We start from the raw sequence: 20,192 nt of genomic DNA on the forward strand, positions 1-20,192 counted from the left end.
TGTATAGATCTGTATACATGAACTAGGACCTGTTCAGTGCAGTCTGTGGAGTTGAAAGCTGTTCAGCTGACTAAACATAATTATGTATTCTAGGCTGAGCTGAACAAGTTGCCCTGACTGTATTCACTAGATCTTCTCTGAATATAGTGGAGATGAGACACCCAGCTCACATGTGGATGCCTATATCTTATTCATGTATATATAGCAACTGAGTCTGGAGCTGAAACTCACTCTAAGTATCCAGTTTTCCATCTGTTCCTATGTGTTTGGGAGCCAGATTGATTGAATCCTCTAGTCCATGCTGTAATGGTGGACTTACTGTATTAGCAATAAAGAAAATAATAGATAATTAAAATAGCTGTCAATATAATGGGAATGTTCCCTTCAACATGTCTTTGAAATTAGTATTTTAATTGTAATCATCATGAAAATTAAAAGATAGATTAACAATTTCAAAGAAATGACAGTCATTAATTTACCTCTGGAAAAACTTGTATAAGGATTTCACTGGTTCTCCATCAACAGACGTTGTCATCAAGATGGACATCTTTCCTAAAGACATGTTCTATGTTAAACAGACAATCTTGTGTTTGATACAAGGATATTATTTAAAATTCTCTTGCTTGTGTTGGATGCTACATTAGATAATCGTAATGGTCCCATCTGGATTTGCAGTCAGTGCCTCTATAAAAATTTGAAAGTGATTAGCAAAGAATTTGTTTGTATTGATCTAATATAAATGTGTGAATGAAAACAAAGCTTGATTTTAACTGTTTCCCATATGGCTAAAGTCAGTTACATTTTCCTACTACTGGCAAATTATAATTTTTGTTATTTTTAATTAACACAATCCTTTACATTATTCACAAGATTATAATAAGGCTTAAATTCAGTCAAGACAGCATATCAGTGTATCCAAATCAATTCATTCAGAAAAAACTGGACTAAAAAGAAATTAGCTTCTATGTCTAGTTCAAGCTCCTTTTCCTTTGCTATAAACAATGTAACATTTAAAACCTAAAAAATGGTTATGCACCACTGTAGCATTTTTTCCATTCTCTAGTGAGGAAAATGACTTCTAAGTAGCAAAATGGTAAGTGAGGTCAGTGCAGGTAAGAGCTATTTCTTTCCCATCTGCCCTCTAAAAATAAAATAAAAAGTTACCCAGAGAATCAGACACCGTCTTCCACTTATTCTGCAAATTATACGGTGGAGGGGGTCTGTTTCTTCTACTACTGTGCTCTTGCATGGGAGCTGGACTCATGAGCAGTGATCTGTTTTCCAAGCCAGTGACTCTTAATCAGTTACAGAAACTCCAGTAGACGTAGTTTCCTTTTTTTCAGTCTACACTAGTTAGGCATCTGATGCAAATTGTCTTGCTTTTTATTAAGAACATCTGTGAGTGCTCCACATTTCAGTTTGTATGTCTAAGTGCATGCTGCAATGCCTGCCTTAGGACCAGGACAAAAGTCAGATTCTGGTGGACTTTGGCCTCAGGTCTGGGGAGTCTCCACTGTGGCTTCAGCATGAGGGGCCAGATTCTGCTTTCTGTTATAAAAATATAAGTTTAGAACAATTTAGAAAAAATAAATGGCACTGATAGTTTGCAGTAGTGGAATTGAGAATAGCACTTGCCTGTAAGTCTTTCAAACTGACTCTTTTCTTCCTCTCAGGGTTTCGGTAAGTGGATTCAGCATCCAATTACGTTGTGGCTATGAGGATGGTAACTGAAAGCAGTAATGGAAAAGGACTGTCATTTTTGGTCGTTTTTTTTTTGTTTCCAGGAGTAAGAAAATCCTGAGCGTGATATATAGTGAATCATAGACATCAGAGTTGGAAAACTCCCTTTAGGTCATATCCAGCCAATCTCTCAGGGGAAAATTCAGGATATTTTTATATCCTGTTATATAGTAGGCTTTCTTTTAAAAATCTATGTCCATGAAATTCCTGCTTTTATGTTCAGATGGCCATTGATTACTTTAAAACATGAGGAAGAGCGAATACAGGTACCTGCAAATGTGAAGATTTTAGTATCTACTATACAGCTTGTGGTTTGGATGTACTAATATTAAATCTGACTGTTCATTTACTTAGTTTCCTCTGATTATCATTCTTAGTTCTAATCCAGCCTGCTCCCTAAACAATTCATCCCCATCCGCTAGACATTTGCAAGCTGATGTAACAGATCCTCCCTTTTTCATCAGTACATCCTGTCCAAAGCTTATTTTTATTGCTCTACTCTAGACTTCTTCCAACTTACCAATGCATTTAGGAAGAGATATGCAAGATTCCAGGCTGGATGCAGTAAATCCGCATAGAGAAATATTTCTATACCATTTTATCTCCCTTGTCTAATATGTGGAGTATTTGTATATAATCCACAATTTCCTTGGCACGTCTTCTGAGCTGAAAATATCATGAGAGTATGAGAACTGAATTAAACTTTCTGTCAAACTTCAGCAGTAGCAAATCAAAACAAAATGATCAGTCCCTTTTTCCTAGTGGTTGCCTGAAGAATCCTTCCTCCGTTGCTGATCCAGTAATCTCTTCCAGTAGATCATGCCGAATGTGTTGTCTTTGCTGACTGGAAAAATGTGTGCTTCATGTAATTTGTCTCAAATTGTTAATGTCCAGTCATCACTCTTAGTCCTAACATATCATCATACTCAGTACATTTTTGGTAATGTAATTACTTGTTGCAACTTGTTTCACAATGACAGAAGGATTAATTCAATCTAATTCATATGCGAACATTTAGTTTCATAGCAAGATTCCATATTTTAATGCAAAAAAGCTGAAAGTCCACTTCTTTTACTTTTCTGTAGGCAAGTTACACATCTTTGGATTTCTTTTCTTTGTGCTAAACCTGTATTTGAGCTATGTTAATTCCGTCTGATCTTATACATTTAACTAAGAGGCCTAAATTGAGATTTCAAGTTCCCTGAGATTTCTTTAGAGCTTTTAAAGCAATAGAAACATTTCCGAAAGCTGGTTACCCCACATAAAATTGGTGCAGGTTCTCCTCTCTTTGCTGGGCTGCAGCGTGCAGCAGTTCAGTGGTAGTCTCATGGAAGCTGAGTCGTTTCTGCAGCACAGACAAGACCTCAGAGAAAGGGGTGAGGCACAGAAGTGGGCAGGACCAATCATAGCAGTTGTGAGTGAGAAAGTCCCTGCTTTTCGGTCAGAGTCTTTGGCCTAAATGCCATATTAAGATTACAGGTGAAAAAACTTCAAGTGATGAAATGCTCTTTTCAAAACTTATTGTGATGTTAAAAGTAGAAACAGATGGAAACAGATGTTCCTTGTATTTATACCAGATCATTTAAGAGACTAACAGCAACAAAAGAGAAAAATCATCTGCATTCTCATCTGACGAAATTAAAAGATACTAATGTTATTGTTGTTACTATTATTGTTAATAATGATAAAAATATCTAGCATTTATATGTCATTACCTATGAATAGATCTGTGCTTTGCAAAAAAATCATGACCATTTTACAGGGGGGTAACAGACGAATAAAAGTCAAAGTCCTTATCCCAATAAGTCAGCTAGTGGCTGAACTGGGAAGCGATTACAGGCCTTCTGAATCTCTCATTCTAAAGTTAGCATGATGAATTTGGCCATCCTTCTGAAATGCTTTTTGAAACCACTTTAAGTATGCGCTGTTGTACATGAAGTGATGGAAGTATTCAAAGTTACTTGCCTCTTTTGAACCTTGACTCTGATTCTTCTTTGTCTTCACTGATTCTCTCCTGCTTTTAACCTGTCTTGCTGTCCTGGTTTCAGCTGGGATAGAGTTAGTTTTCTTCTTAGTAGTTGGTAGAGCGCTGTGTTTTGGATTTAGGATGAGAATAATGTTGATACACACTGATGTTTTGGTTCTTGCTGAGCAGAGTTTACACTAGTCAAGGACTTTTCAGCTTCTTGTGCTCTGCCAGGTGCATAAGAAGCTGGGAGGGAGCATAGCTAGGACAGCTGACCCAGACTGGCCAAAGGGCTATTCCATACCATATGACATCATGCTCAGTATATAAGCTGGGGGAAGAAAGAGGAAGGGGGGGACATTGGGTGTGATGGCATTTGTCTTCCCAAGTAACCGTTACGCGTGATGGAGCCCTGCTTTCCTGAGGATGGCTGAACATCTGCCTGCTGATGGGAAGTAGTGAATGAATTCCTTGCTTTGCTTTGCTTGTGCGTGCAGCTTTACCTATTAAACTGTCTTTATCTCAATCCATGAGTTTTCTCACTTTTACTCTTCCGATTCTCTCCCCCATCCCACCGTGGGGGAGTGAGCGAGTGGCTGGGTGGTGCATAGTTGCTGGCTGGGGTTAAACCACAACACCTGCTATAGTAGCTAAAGCTCCTATCATCTGACCTCCCAAACTCACCCTACTCTGATTCTTAACAATGGCCAAGTCTCTGCCTCAGTTGTCAGCATTTCAAGAGACTGATACTTTTTACTTTTTGCATTTCTGAGAGAACATGGCATTGGCAAAGAAGTTGCATGCTCATTTTTCCTATTTCTTTTCAAAAAGAGAGGGAAACATAAATAAACAGAATTTATTCATTAAAATTCCACAGACGGGAAATATTATCTTTGGTCCTTTTGATGAAACCGGCACACTCTGTGCTATAACAAGACCTACTTGAATTATTAAATTTAGCACACATGCTCTGTCTTCTGGCACCTCACCTGTTTATTTTCCTTGTGGAACGTTCTTCCTATAAGCTTCTTCGCTGGGAAATATGTCTGCTAACCAGGCGCCTTTCTCAGTCAGATGGACTGGATTCAAGCCAGGTCATCGGTGGAGTTGTGGAGGGAGAGGTTTAGAAAGAGGTTTTTAACCATCTCGTTTAAGAAACCAACAACAAAAATATGCATGTGCAAAATGGAAACTGATGGTTGGTTTTAATTTTCCACTTATTTTTCAGTAATGGTTATGCGGTAGATACTGCACCACGTAGATGCATTCGGCAAGGGACCCTGCTATTTATGTAAGACATTTGTGAGCACCACTGTGGGCAAAAACATGTGATACATAGAAGCTTGGCTGAAACAAGGCTGACAAGGCATTGGCCGTTTAAAAAGTCTATTCTTCATTCCTTGTTTTTGCATCTCCCTTTCTAGCCTGAAACTGAAATTTTCTTTAATGAAGTCCTGTTGTCCTCCTACTTATCCATGGAAAGTTATTTTCCCAGAGGCTAGTCACTGTTGCTGGGATATTGGCATTGATATCTTGTCAATGTCCTTCCAAATAAAACAGAATCACAGAGGTTTTTTTTAAGACAATAAGAATAACAAACCCCACATGTTTAAAAGAGTTCTGCATGCTTTGCAAACAGACAAAACAGAAGATGATTAGATTAAAAATAACTGCATTTGGATCTGGATTTACCCTATCTAACTTTAGGTCCTTTATAGGCTGAAAATGCTTCATGTAAGAGTCCAGCCACTTCCCTTTATAGCTGATGAACAGGGGGGTCCAAATTTCTGACAATACCCATCTCTTTGTTTGATTTTATAGACAGCCAAAGCCAACCTAAGATAGGGGCCAACCTAAGTCAGAGGGCCTAGAAATAGATGCTGAAGAGTAAAGTGGACTGAATCTTGACTTATCTTTGTCATTGCAGTGAAGTAACGTATTGAAATGAATTATAAACTCCTTCGTGTGTATTGAGGGAATGGCAAAGTGCTGAAGTCTGAATGAGGGTCTGAATGTCTCTCAAAATTTCTTCACTTGATGGGACATACAAGAAAAGCAGCAGAATGGAACAAGGATAAAGAAAAGATCCAGAGCCCTGAGGTCTATTTGCCTTGCCACAACGACTATCTTCTTTTATGTTGTGGCAGCGTAACAAAACTTTAGTCAAAAGCCAGTGCTTTCCAGGAGTCTTTTCTTTGGTTTGGTAGTCCTGGGATTGAACACACATCTCTCTTTGTTTTTCTTGATTAATATTTCCTTTTTATTCCCCAAAATTCATCATCAGAAAGATTTCCTTTTCTATGACAAAAAGTATTAAACGCTGCAAAGAAATTATCTAGGGTCCCACGAAGCAGTAGTGTTTTCTACTACAATTTATAAATAGCTGGCCCTACTAAAAGTTTGTCCCCATTTTTCTTGTAGGCCCCCTTTAAGTATTGAAAGGCTGCAATAAGGTCTCCCCGCAGCCTTCTCTTCTCCAGGCTGAACAACCCCAGCTCTCTCAGCCTTTCCTCATAGCAGAGGTGTTCCAGCCCTCTGATCATTTGTGTGGCCTCCTCTGGCCCCGCTCCAACAGGTCCATGTCATAGTTATGTTGGGGGCCCCAGAGCTGGACACAGTACTCCAGGTGGGGTCTCACCAGAGCAGAGTAGAGGGGCAGAATCCCCTCCCTCAGCTGGCTGGCCACGCTTCTTTTGATGCAGCCCAGGATCAATTAGACTTCTGGGCTGCAAGCGCACATTGCCAGCTCATGTCCAGCTTTTTGTCCACCAGTACCCCCATGTCCTTCTCAGCAGGGCTGCTCTCAGTCCCTTCATCCCCCAGCCTGTACTGATACTGAGGGTTGCCCTGACCCATGTGCAGGACCTTTCACTTGGCCTTGTTGAACCATGGGCCCACTTCTTGAGCTTCTCCAGGTCCCCCTGGACAGCATCCTGTCCCTCAGGCATGTCAACTGCACTGCTCAGCTTGGTGTCATCTGCAAACGTGCTGAGGGTCCACTCCATCCCACTATGTCATTGATGAAGATATTATAGAGTACTGGTCCCTATACAGACCCCTAAGGGACACCACTTGTCACCGATCTCCATCTGGACATTGAGCCATTGACCAGTACCCTCTGGATGTGACCATCCAACCAATTCCTCATCCACCAAACAGTCCACCTATCAAATCCATGTCTCTCCAATTTAGAGAGAAGACTCTTGTGGGGGACCATGCCAAAGGCCTTATAGAAGTCCAGATAGATGACATCTATAACCCTTCCCTTGTCCACTGATGTAGTCACTCCATCATAGAAGGCCACTAGGTTGGTCAGGCAGACTCGACCTTGGTGAAGCCATGCTGGCTGTCTCGAATCACCTCCCTGTCCTCCATGTGCCTTAGCATAGCTTCTAGGAGGATCTGTTCCATGATCTTCCCAGGCACAGAGGTGAGGCTGACAGGTCGGTAGTTCCCAGGGTCCTCCTTTTTACCTGTTCTAAAATGGGTGCAATGTTTCCCTTTTTCCAGTCCCCGGGGACTTCAGCTGACTGCCATGACTTTTCAACTATCATGGAGAGTGGCTTAGCAACTACATCAGCCAATTCCTTCAGGATGCTGGGATGCATCTCGTCAGGTCCCATAGACTTATGTATGTTCAGGTTCCTCAGGTGGTCACGAACATGATCTTCTCTTGCAGTGGGATGGACTTTGCTCCCCCAGTCCCTGCCTTGCAGTCCATCCACTCGAGAGGTATGGGAAGAGAGGCTGCCAGTGTAGAGTGAGGCAAAGAAGTTGTTGAGTACCTCAGCCTTCTCCTCATCTGTTGTTACCAGTTTGTCAGTCTTGCTCATCGGGGGGGGGAGGGGTATGCTTTCTTTGACCTTCCTTTTCTGGCTGACATACCTGTAGGAGCCCTTCCTATTATTCTTTGCATCCCTTGCCAAGTTCAGCTCCATCCGCACATTGGCCTTCCTGACCCCATCCCTCCACAACCAGGCAGCGTCCCTATACTCTTCCCAGGACACCTGTCCCTTCTTCCACTGCCTGTGCATTTCCTTCTTGCCCTTTAGTTTGACCAGCAGGTCTTGACTCAGCCATGCTGGTCTCTTGCCTTCCTTTCCTGATTTCTTACACCTGGGGATCGAGAGCTCTTGAGCACTATGGAAAGTGTCCTTAAAGATCTGCCAGCTCTGTTCTGTTCCCGTGTCCCTGAGGGCAGTTTCCCAGAGTCAGAACACTGGGTGTTCATGCTTTTTCTTCTCTGTCCTGCTTCAAGGTCCTGTTATATTCCAGGATCACTATCACCGACCAGCCTGGCCAGGCAATTGAAGAAGCACTCACCACCCACTAGCTTGACCAGTTAAATGAGGCCATACTTTTAGTCCACTCAACAACTGATGCTTGAAGAAGTGGGCAAAGGAATCCTCACAATGAGGATTGTCCTTACTTTGTCAATAGCATGGTTGCATATTTGTGGAAAAAATCTGGACATGATTTGGGGAATGCTATGGGAGAGGGATCGTCCTTATAGTCCAGACAAAGTAACATGTTTGGGAAGAGGAAGAAATTTTAGCCTTATGGATAAAAAACATTCCGTGACCTTAAAGCTGGGAAACAAATCCTGGGCCTGTTTAATCTACTAGTGTAGGAATAACGTGAGGTATCTGGAGAGCCAGAAGTCCTTGGAAGGTGATGATAGCGGGATAGAGTGGCCAGTAGTTTTGGGGAGAAGCACACCTGTAGGGACCAGCCAACACCTGGAATGCAATTTAATGTTAAAGGCAGCAGCTAATCCTCAACTAGTATAATTGATGTAACTGAAATGAAGGCTTCTCCCTTTTTATGGGAGATGAGGATTTGACCTGCAATGTTTTTATACTGTCCTTATTGTCTTAAAGTTCATGCCCTCACCTTCTTCTGCAAGCATTGTAACTGAAAACTATACATATTTGGAAAAAGTTCCTGCAGACCTTACTCATCTGAACAATTTGTCCTGACTTCAATAGGACTGTTTGTGTGAGTAAGAATTGGAGTGGATGTGTGCTTTGAAACAGTTCTGTGTCTCTCTAATCTTGTTTTGTCAAATGTTGTTTGATGAAACTTGGATGTTACTTTAGCAAACATACGTAGGAAGAACACATTTTTAGGAGAAGACTGGCTGTTCCTCTTTCTGGCTTTGATTTATCTGCATACTAAAATATGCATGTTTGTGAGACTGAATCTTTTCATCTGTATCCATGTAATTTGCCATCTTTTGTTGCGTATGCATATTTCCTTTCTTGATAACTCCTGTTATAAGTATTTTTGTAAGCTTTAAAAAAAATTCTGTACTTTTAAGCCAAGAATATACATAAAAAGCAAAACTGTTGTACAAAAGGCTGTTCTAAATAGACCTTAACAAAGTAATGAGTCAGGGAACAGTTACTTAATTAGCTAGAGACTTGTTATCTAACATCTGAAGAAATTCTCATTGGGTAAATAACTGATTTTGTACTCTCATAACATTCCAGATATAAATTCTAAATCTCAATAATAAAAAGCCCGCACACTCCTTATCACTTTGGATGCTGTTTAGACTTTTAATCACAACAGCATATATGCTGTCTTTTGCCTTTTAGCACTATATTGGATGACATTTGTACCCCCATGCCCAAGGTGAAGGACTGAGGGCTGTACTGTAGAAGCTATATCCATGAATCTATATCTAGAAAACATGTATGAGAATTTTTATGTTAGAAGTCTTCTAGTTTCCACTAGCACCCACTGCATATGCTGAAGCATAATTTAAATCCCGTAGCGGTAAAGGTAGCAATAGACAGAGATGATTTCTGTAGATTAGATCACTTTCCACATTACTATGCAAACCTGTTCAAAACTTCCTGAACCTCTGACCTAGCAAAGTTTCTTCGATCCGTGTGTCTGTATTACGGAGACAGAAACTGATCTTATATTTCTACGCACATATATTTGCACACTTGGCGGCCATTCCTTGTTTTGTGGATTGGTAATATACCAGCAGTGCAACATTTGTTTAGCAAAGGATACATAAACCTGGGGATAAAATACAAATGGTTATACACAGCATCCTGCACAGTAGTGATTCTGTGTACTATAAGAATAATAAGAAGAGCCGTAGTCAGAAACATTCCACTGAAAGCAAAAAGTTTTATTTTTAGTTTCCCTGAGCAATTTATCAAAGATAAAAAAAGAAATAATTCAGTGGGGAAAAAAAACAGTATTATTTTGAACTTAGAATACAGCTTTCAATGACAGGAATATAGCTAATAACAAATATCTGTTGTAGCTGAATATTAAAATCCCAGCTGGAAGAAATAAGGCTTCTTTGCTACATTAAGCAATCTAATCACTCTCTTTATTATTTACTACCCAAGGGGCTAAAATCATTAACTGATACTGCGCTCTAAAGCAGCAGCATGACATAGGAGCGTGGTATCTGTCTCAGAACACATGAGTGTGAAGTGAAGAAAATACTACAAGACACTCACTGACCTCAGGGGATGCAGGAAAATTCCATGATTCATTTTACATCAGCATATATTGAGTTTCAAAGCCATAAATACACTCCCCCTGCTATTAAAGCATGTATATTTCTACCTTAAAATATAAATTCCATGAGAAATAATAGTTATGAACCTAAATATACATAAAACTAGCCTCAATTTGCTGGACTTGAACCTTAAAGACTATGGGGTGAAGCAGGAGAAAAAAATGATTAAATTGATAAATGGATAGATGTATAGATAAAAGCAATTACAAATCCAAAGAAGTGCTGTAGTAGTCCACATTTTAAATAGCTGGTAGATTTAAGAATAATACTTCAAATCAGTAATGAGTATGAAAATCAATTATATCCAATTTCATACAGAATATTTAGGATATTTCTAAACAAGTACACTTTCAAACTTTCAAAAGGAGGGCAAAGGCTTAAAAAAAGGCATCTGGTAAAGAAATCATTGTTTTTTTTCAGCTGAGAATATTTCATTTTTGAGAATAATGACTCTAAACAAGTGCTTCTGTTATTGCTTTCTTCTAGTAGCTGAAAATATTTTACATATCTGGACTGTGAAGCTAGAAGAAGATGCTAAAATGAAGGGAATGTTTTATATTCTTAATCCAAGAAAAGATTTTGGGCTCCATTTAGTTGCCCACACAGGAGTGTCTCATGTCATCTGGGATCTGATGAAGTCTCTTGCCTGGCTTCCAGATACTGTTGCACAAGAGCAGTCTCCCATTGATCTCGTGTGGTATTCCTGACCTAAACTCACTGTGGTTTTACAGCTATTGCAGAGGACAGGGTTCCTTTTGGTTCTGATCATCTGGGATATGATCTTTGTGCTGTAAGGATACTACAGCTGGATTTCATTACCTGCCTATAGCTCAAGGCCAGATACTTGCTTTATATGTTCCATGATTTACCAGAGCTATCCTGATCTGCTTCATCAGCAGTATATAGTGAGCCTTCATTAATGCTTGTAGACTGTAATAAATAAGGGATCTTATAAATCACATGTTTTCCACAATGAATTGTTTCTCCCCTTGCCCCCTGTGATGTTCTAATGTTTTGTATCTTTCTTTTAGGTTGGTTGTTACTTGAAGACTCCTAAATACCCAATTTGGTTGGTATGCAGTGAAAGCCACTTCAGTGTGCTTTTTTGTTTGGAAAAGGATTTACTAGGTGATTGGAAAACAGAGCGGAGGTTTGACCTATATTACTATGATGGCTTGGCCAACCAGGAAGAAGAAATACGGTTAACGGTTGGTATGTACAACTCCGTAACTCTGCTTTTCATCTCTGGTGGTGGCAACAGCATCACATCAGAAGGAAGAAAACAATAATACATACAATGATGATCTCAGGCATTAAAGATTATTTGTATGCCTGTTTCCTAATTTCCGTAATTAGTTTTGGTGATTAATTGGAAATTAGATTTCACAAGGAAATTTTGAGGATAAGCTCTTTAAAGGGTTAAAAGTGAGCATATGCTACTTTATACAGACTGGTAAATCTTTCAGTGACACTCATTTCCAGGGAACAGATTGTGATCTGGCCTACTCATGCTCCCAGGACTAAAAACCGTATTTAACTACTCCCATTTTCCTTCACATCTCACATCGTTTCTACAGGCAGAAAGTATAAGTGTCCTGTTCTTCAACCCTACATGCCTGTAGTAAAATGAGCAGAGAGGGAAGCATGAAATCCTTGCCTCCAAAACCAGCTACTTCAGAAGATGACAGTAATCTGCTAACAAAATCTAGTCTCATACCTGCTTGTAAGCATACCTGGAAACACAAGCATGCAAAAGATCTGTCCTGTTGCACTCATTCTTTCAGGAAACCATGGCAAATTATGCAGCTGCTTTTACAGTAATACGTATTTCTCCAACTGGAAGGCATTTGGACAAGAAGTATTCTGATGCTTAGAAAGCTCCTACTAATTGCCATATTAAGACATTCTTGACCACTAAATTCCTATTTGCTAATAATATCCTACTTATCTTTTGTTTTCTTTCCTTCAATATATTTATACAGTCTAATCAAATTCCTTCTCAATCTTAAGGAGCCACTCTATAGTAGTCCACTCTTTAAAAATAAGCTGTCTGTATTCCTTGTTTGCACCTATGCTCTGGTTCTTGGACAGGATGAGTTATACATGGGTGTTGTATGTTCTAATTGAGTCCATGTGGCAAAGCTGTTTGTATGGGAGTGCTGGGGACTTTAGCATCTCACAAGATTTGGTAGTGAATTCAATCATCTTTCTGCCTGTTATTTATCCTCTTATTTTAATTAAAATCCCTGTCATTCTATTGTAGTGATGGCATTATATATTATCTCAAAAAAATGCTTGACCTTTACTGGACTGTAGTTGCCATCTGGTTCCCACACAGTCTGTCCCAGATAAAAGATTCTTTGTAAGTGACACAGATGATATAGTTCAGCATAGGACTAGAGAGATTGAGACACATTTTTTCTATTGTGTTGTACCATGTAACATACGGTCCAAACCAGGTGTCCTTACTTATAATTTCGTCATTAATAAATCAGGAAAGTTTCCAAAATCCAGAGCTACCAAGCAGTCTGAGATCCCTGGATGAGAAAGTGCTTAGTTTGTATAAATTTTTCTCTTTACTGTTTAACCTGTCATGGCATATCTGTATATTTCTCCTCAAAGACTAAACTTGCATTGAGAGGTAGATATCTTTTTGTTGTGTTCCAGGGATGTGTCCTAGTAAGCCTTTTGTTATCTGTGAAATTTTGCAAAAGGCTGTAAAATGCAAATAATTTCATCATTCTAGGGAAACGCTTTCCTAGTTCTGGCTGCACAGTAATCCTTTGTTAGGTCTGGAGAAAAACTGAAATTACTTTACATCCAAAAGGTAACATTGATCATACATCTAAACCATGAATACAGTAGCAGATGGAAATATCAGAATACTAAGTATTGCTGGTATTTCCATTGTGGAAATACCAACAAGCTATGATGGTTAGGCAGTGTTACTTAGAGGTACAGCATGACGTCCTGGGTGCTCCACAGCCACATCTCACTGGTGCTGGTTAGCAAAGTTGTTTGCTTTTCACTAGCAAGAAGGTGAATTCCTTGAAATGGAAATCTTGTTTATAATTAGGAAGATTACAATCAAGGTCACATTTCAGGAAATCTTGAAGAAATTACACTGGGCAAGAAAGGCAAGAAAGCCAGGAAGAAAGAGTAAAATTACATTTTGGGGGTAATAGCAATTGCCACTTTATATTGAGAATTTGCCCTGCTTTTCCTACTCATAACCATTTGCCAAAATGTAGACAAGGAATATGAAGTTCCTTCCTAAAAGCAGGCAATGCCTGCTAGTGAGTTCAACATACTATCCTAAATGGACAAAGGTTCATTAATCCTTTCCATTGGGGTAGAAATTTGTGATGGGCAGAGAAAGCAAGCAAGCCAGTATATCTAAATTAATAACCCTCTGCGTTTTGCTTATTTACTTTTTTCAGCTGTTTAGGGACTGAGTGGAGATTCTGGGATGTTTGTTATATGTCACAGAGACTACTTGTATGAAAGCGTGTTATACTGCTCAGAGAGATACTGCTCCTCCTTTCTAGTATATACGGTTAACGCCTACCTATGTTAACATTTACAATGTGTTGTCTCCAAGTGAAGATATAGGGAATTTTTGTACAATCATCTGTTTTAATAAATCATTCTTATATCTCATTGGTGCATACCTTCAACTCAGTATCCTTTTAAAGGTCTTCTCAGAAAGCAGCTGAATAATTGCTAAGACTATAACTAAATTTCTCAGAAAATTCTTCCAGAGTCATAGACACCATCTCAGCCCCTTTGCAGATGCCACAGAAGATAGCACAAGCAGTGAAATTAGCAGAGGTTCAGATACTGGAGACAACTTCTAGGGAAAACTGGTATATTGATTACGACACTTTCCTTCAGAACAGTTTTTTTCCCACAGTTAAGGTGAGATTATTCGAATGTGCAAAAGTCTTCTGGAAAGGCGATTACTAAAATGTCACTTCCTAAAGTTTAAAAGCCTTTTAAATTATGAGCAGTATTTCTTCTTTCAGTGATTGTCTGTTCAGATTTCACTCTTCTGAACCTGAACTCATCGTATCTCCTGAATAGCAAGTTTGTCTGTAACTGTGCTGGCACTCAGTTTCTCACTACCCTTAGCTTAGAATATAAGTGAAGATATAAGAGATCATAGAATCATAGAATCACAGAATAGTATGGGTTGGAAGGGACCTTTAAAGGCCATCTAGTCCAACCCCCTCTGCAATGAGCAAGGACGTCTTCAACCAGATCAGGTTGCTCAGAGCCCCATCCAGCCTGGACTTGAATGTTTCCAGGGACGGGGCATCTACCACCTCTCTGGGCAACCTGTGCCAGTGTTTCACCACCCTCATGGTAAAAAATTTCTTCGTTCTATCTAGTCTGAATCTGCCCTCTTTGAGTTTAAAACCATTCCCCCTTGTCCTATCGCAACAGGCCCTATTAAAAAGTTTGTCCCCATCTTTCTTGTAAGCCCCCTTTAAGTACTGAAAGGCCACAATAAGGTCTCCCCAGAGCCTTTTCTTCTCCAGGCTGAAGAGCCCCAGCTCATTCAGCTTTTCCTCATAGCAGAGGTGTTCCATCCCTCTGATCATTTTTATGGCCCTTGAGTGTAACATCAATGTGCCTTGCTCCAAATGAGTTATATGAAACACTTTAACACAGTTTGTTAATTAACTTAGCTAAACATTCCTTGCCTGCTCCTGTAAGATACACCTTTAGTGACAATTTTTTTCCTATTCCTTTGTATGAAAAACCTCCATTCAAACCTCTTGGTTGGAAGAACTCAAGTGTAAAAATGACAAAATGTACCAAGTTGGCAATGACTGGGAAAGACATCTGTGCCATATGCATATCCTGCTACCAGTACTATGGTCGGAACAGTGGTTGTTGCTTCTTACTATGAGAAGATCCAGAACATCAGTATCAGGAATTCCAAGAGGGATCCAAATACTACTGGAGACCTCTAATGAACTGTTATAAACTCTTCAATATTAGGATAAAAGAGGCCCTTTGAAACTTAAAAGATTCCTGTGTACCTCTAAATTTCTGAGGATCTAGGAGAAAACTGCCAGTACTTCATGTACTTTTAAATATTGTCTGTTTCCTACTACTCCAGCCCTTACAGTCATTCAGAGTTTTCTGCATGTATTTATACCAACAAGATCAACAGACAAGGGAGAGCCAGGTTCTCTCTATGACATGAGGAAGCCAGATATATCTGAGACTGGCAGCTGTGAATGTAAGAGCAATTGCCTCCCATCCTGTCTACATCAGTCTCACTGAAGCAGACCCATATCCTACACCCTGTCTTGGCATCGTTTGTTGCTCACAACCTGGCTGTTGGCTGGGTGACAGAAAAGAAGAAAAAGAAAAAACCCTAATCTGCTGCAGTTAAAATGTTTTACTCCAAAACAGGAAACAGCTGAGCAGACTGACATCCAAGCCGCTCGCAGGATGTTTTCTCTCTGGGAAGTTCAGCGACTACTTTCACTGTTGACAGATCCAGTGTCTGAGACACTGACCTCTCTGTTTCCCCCAGAACAGTGCAATTGCCTCTCCGTCCCGAAGGAATGCTCACAGCCTGTGGTAGCTCTCATATCCAACATAACGTCGTCTTCTCCTATCTGTGCATTGCTTTCTCAACAATCAAGGAATAACCTTCTTTCCCAGGGTGAAAGAATCTTAAACCAGTTTGGACTGGACTTAGGGTTTCCTATGCAAGTGTTGGACTACTGCTGTCCTTAGTATCTGAGTAACGAAAATTGCTTTTTTAGTAATTATGACATCAACTGCAAAATAAAAACCTCATGACAACCCTCCAGCATATTCTTTCACCTTCTAATCCATGTTTTTCCTTGAAACCATCTCTATATTAGTAAACTAACCTGGGTCAGGGCATGAGTCTGAACACTGTCCCACAATCATCCTTACTGTTAAGTAGTCAGCACAATTCTAGGCAAGTTTCTGGCCCAGAAAAAACTAATACTGGGCACAATCTGGGGATCATTCCCAACAGCGTTTGCATTCAGTCACCCCCTTTCAGCCTTTAGCCTGCCATCACATCAACAGTCAGTAGACCACGAGCGAAAAGGGTTTAAGAGATGGCAAAGCAGTGAGTGACAGACTGTCCACTCAGGTCAGCTATAAAGCCTGTGCTATTTGCAAAGAGCCATAGTCATGGTATCTACTCTGAGCATTCCTGGCCCTGTCTGGGGTGCAAACGAGAGCATGAGATGGTATTCAAGTACCAGCAGTGCTCATCTTTCAGCATATTGCAATCCAAAGTGGGCACGTGCCTATTGTGGGCTAGGAGATTTACAGTGTGAGTGGTAGTCCATCACTTCTGTGGGTGGAGTTCCTAGAAGCTACTGCGGTATTCTATATGAACAGAAATATACTCCAGCCACTAATAATATCTGATATGTCTCTGCAGACACAACTCAGATGTGCGCTGAAGATAAAGAAAATGACCTTATTCCTCCGCTTGAGCACTGTATTAGGACAAAGTAAGTGAAACTACAGTTTTTCATGCAGATATATTCAGTTATTGATATAAATAATATATGTAAGGCTGGACTGTGGTAAAAATATTGCAGCAAGTAATCTTGCAAAATTACTGCTTAAAAATCAGAAAGGATCTAAATAGGCTAGGCTGTGATAATATGTATTACACATTTAAATGTGCGTTATTGTAGTTAACATCCAACTAAGACGTTCACTTCATTCGTAGAGGGAACTTCATTACATCAGCAAGAACTGACTGAGCCAAATTCAGTTTGAGAGCACAACTTGATTTCAATAGATCTAAATTTAGATTCCCAAAAATGATTGATCCCTATTGTAGAGATATAATGAGAAAAGCAGAAAATTTCTTCCATCTTCATCAGTCTTTTCTGAAAAATGTAATTGCACTGAGGGATTTGGGTACCATTCTCAATGCATGAAGCCTTGTGCTCAACAGTCTCAGTTTTCTCAAACTTTCCATGTGTCTATGGGCAGCACAAGAGTTTCTCAAGATTACAAAACACCGTGTTTTGTGAAGTCATTCTTGACAATTCTTACGTCATATTCTCTCCTTAAATTATAGAATCATAGAATCATTAAGGTTGGAAAAGACCCTTAAGATCATCAAGTCCAACCATTAACCTATCAGTACCAAGTCCACCACTAAACCATGTCCTCGAGCACCACGTCTACCCTTCTTTTAAATCCCTCCAGGGATGGGGACTCAGCCACTTCCCTGGGCAGCCTGTGCCAGTGCCTGACTACTCTTTCGGTGAAGAAGTTTTTCCTAATATCCAACCTAAACCTCCCCTGGCGCAGCTTGAGGCCGTTTCCTCTCATCCTATCACTGGTTACTTGGGAGAAGAGATCGACCCCCACCTCACTACAACCTCCTTTCAGGTAGTTGTAGAGAGCAATAAGGTCTCCCCTCAGCCTCCTCTTCTCCAGACGAAACAACCCCAGCTCCCTCAGCCGCTCCTCACCAGCCTTGTGCTCCAGACCCTTCACCAGCTTTGTTGCCCTTCTCTGGCCACGCTCCAGCACCTCGATGTCCTTCTGGTAGTGAGGGGCCCAACACTGAACACAGTACTCGAGGTGCAGCCTCACCGGTGCCGAGTACAGGGGCACTGTCACCTCCCTGGTCCTGCTGGCCACACTATTCCTGATACAAGCCATACAAGGCTAGTTGCTGTCATGTTAGGATTTTCATGGCTATTTTGAGATCTATATGATATTAAAAGATGGACTTTTAAGCAATTTATCCAAGTCATACTGAAGTTAATGAGAACGTTTTCAGTTTAGTGAGACATGAAAGAAGCAAAATGGAGAAATTTAACTGGGTACAAAAATCAGATTTTTATCAACTCCATCAGCTGGACTTTGAAAGCTGCTATCTGAATATCTTTGGAGCAAGAAGTAAAAGCCTCATTGTCAAAGACCGTAACATTTGTAAAATCAGCAAGCCAAGCAGCTTCAGATTTCTCTTGTAATTTCCCTCCTTTCCTTGCCATAATTTGTCCTGTAAAAAAACACCAAACAAAAAATAAGGACAACAGCTGCCAAATAGTGTGTTCATGCAGGGCTGCCATTATAAATTACAGAAAAGTAGAAGAGGCATCTTGTAACATGACAACAGTGACATTAGTCCAGACTCCCTGCACATGTAGATTGTATTGATTCTTCTGTTCTAGTGACACATAAGCATGACCACAAACTAAAATAAATCATATGCAGCCTCAGAAACCCACACAGTGGGGGTGAATAATGCAGGCAACTACTTAAAGTTGCTCTTAGAACATCTTCCATTCCTGGCATTGTATCAAAGTTATACGGTTTTTGTAATGGTGATGTTTGTTTATTTTAAATTCCCTGCTTTAATCTACTGGAGAAGTAAATTATCCGCAAATTCCAGTGTCAATTTATTTTGTTTGTACCATTCTCAGGACTGTCTGATTTACCCTGATCAGTCTGGCTCCTTGTTTTCAGTATTCTCCATTTGCTTTGAGTGTATTTATTTAAGCATGGCCTTTCTGCTAAAGGTTTTTCATGTTTTATTTTTCCTTTTTGTTTTAAGAACTTTTTCTTCCAACTATCAAATGGTATATAAGGAAAAGTAAAAACAAACCAAACTAACCAATATTTTAACAAATTGGGAGATAAAAAAGAAATGTTTTCTATTGTACAACGATGGAAAACACTCCTAAACTGATTTTTAGTAAAGCAAGCAAGCAAGCAAAGAGCCATTGCTTATATTGACCAAACATTCATGATGAAACTCCTTATCAAACCTTTCTCATAAAAAAATGCAGGATAATTTCTCAGGCAGTGTGGAGAATTTCACAGTCTGAACTATCAGAACTGAGAAGATTAGCTGTTGTTTCCAAATGTTGATAAGGGTTTTTCCTTTCATTCACATGACTCAGTTCTGTTTTAATCCCTTACCCATTGTTTACCCCAATACCTGAACACCATCGTCCTGTAGGGCATTGAGTTATATGCCTAACATCTGTCTGCTGTTTGTTCTCTTATCCTCTCCCAAAGGGAAAACTGCATATGTAATAGACTGTTTCTGTAACTAGGTTTTTTCATTATTGTTATTATCAGAGGAGAAGGGTTGTTTTGCTTCTGCAGGAGGAGGAGGCTCATGTTTTTAGTCCCTATTCTATAAAATGTCAGAAAAGCGAGATTTGAGTTTAAAGCAGGTAACACTTCAGACAGCTAGAACGACTAGTCACCAACAGGTATCGCTTTAACCTGCAGGCTCCCAACCAAAGAGTCAGTGCAAGTACATGTACTTTTATTGTGGCTTTCAGCCCTAGACATCTGTAGAAGCAGTCAGTTCTGACCAAGAGATGTCTGGAATGTGCATCCCTGGGTTGTTTGGGAGATGCCGTGCAGATGTCTTATCCCATTCTTCCCTGAAGAATATTCTTATATCACAGTCACGATCCTCCACGTCTCTCTGCACTGGCGGAAATAACATCTGTTAGCTCTGCCTGAGGGGAACAAAACTTTGATCTGATATTATAATATGAATTCAGCGGTATATTCTGTTAACCCTCTAGCATAAGCTTTCCCCTGTGATAGTGGGGCTGTATTATACTTTAGTTCATCTGTTTGGCTTTAAAGTGAGACATCCAGTGGAAATTTAGTGGATAAGAGGAGAGGAGAGCATGGGCATTTCATCCTGAATTATTGGTGTGCTCTAAAACAATACCAAATGATTAGTACAGGAGATGCTCTGAATGTTATTCTGGACTGAGCATTGTTCAGGGCTTGAACCAGTTCCTTTTGGGTTCCCGTTAACTCCATGACCCTTGGGTGAGGTTGTAGTTGAACCAGATTGGTCAAATGTAGTTTTCGTATTGCTAATCTGATGAGTTATAATTGAATCAGCAGCGAGAATCTGGGTTCCATTTG

The 20,192-nt window shown here is 40.0% G+C and overlaps 1 protein-coding gene across 1 annotated transcript in view; it reads left to right on the plus strand.

The window, feature by feature from the left end:
- The window catches only part of MINDY4 (MINDY lysine 48 deubiquitinase 4), an 85,912-nt gene that overhangs the window by 59,509 nt on the left and 6,211 nt on the right, over nt 1–20,192 (plus strand). The window contains exons 16-17 of the mRNA XM_009475345.2: nt 11,288–11,468; nt 16,702–16,774. Coding sequence (XP_009473620.1) covers nt 11,288–11,468; nt 16,702–16,774 — 254 coding nt within the window. The remainder of the gene's footprint in view (nt 1–11,287; nt 11,469–16,701; nt 16,775–20,192) is intronic.

The sequence above is a fragment of the Nipponia nippon genome, unplaced genomic scaffold, assembly GCF_047370975.1.
Source record: "Nipponia nippon isolate SJK-2023a ecotype South Korea unplaced genomic scaffold, ASM4737097v1 scaffold_1, whole genome shotgun sequence".
NCBI classification, from domain to species: domain Eukaryota; kingdom Metazoa; phylum Chordata; class Aves; order Pelecaniformes; family Threskiornithidae; genus Nipponia; species Nipponia nippon.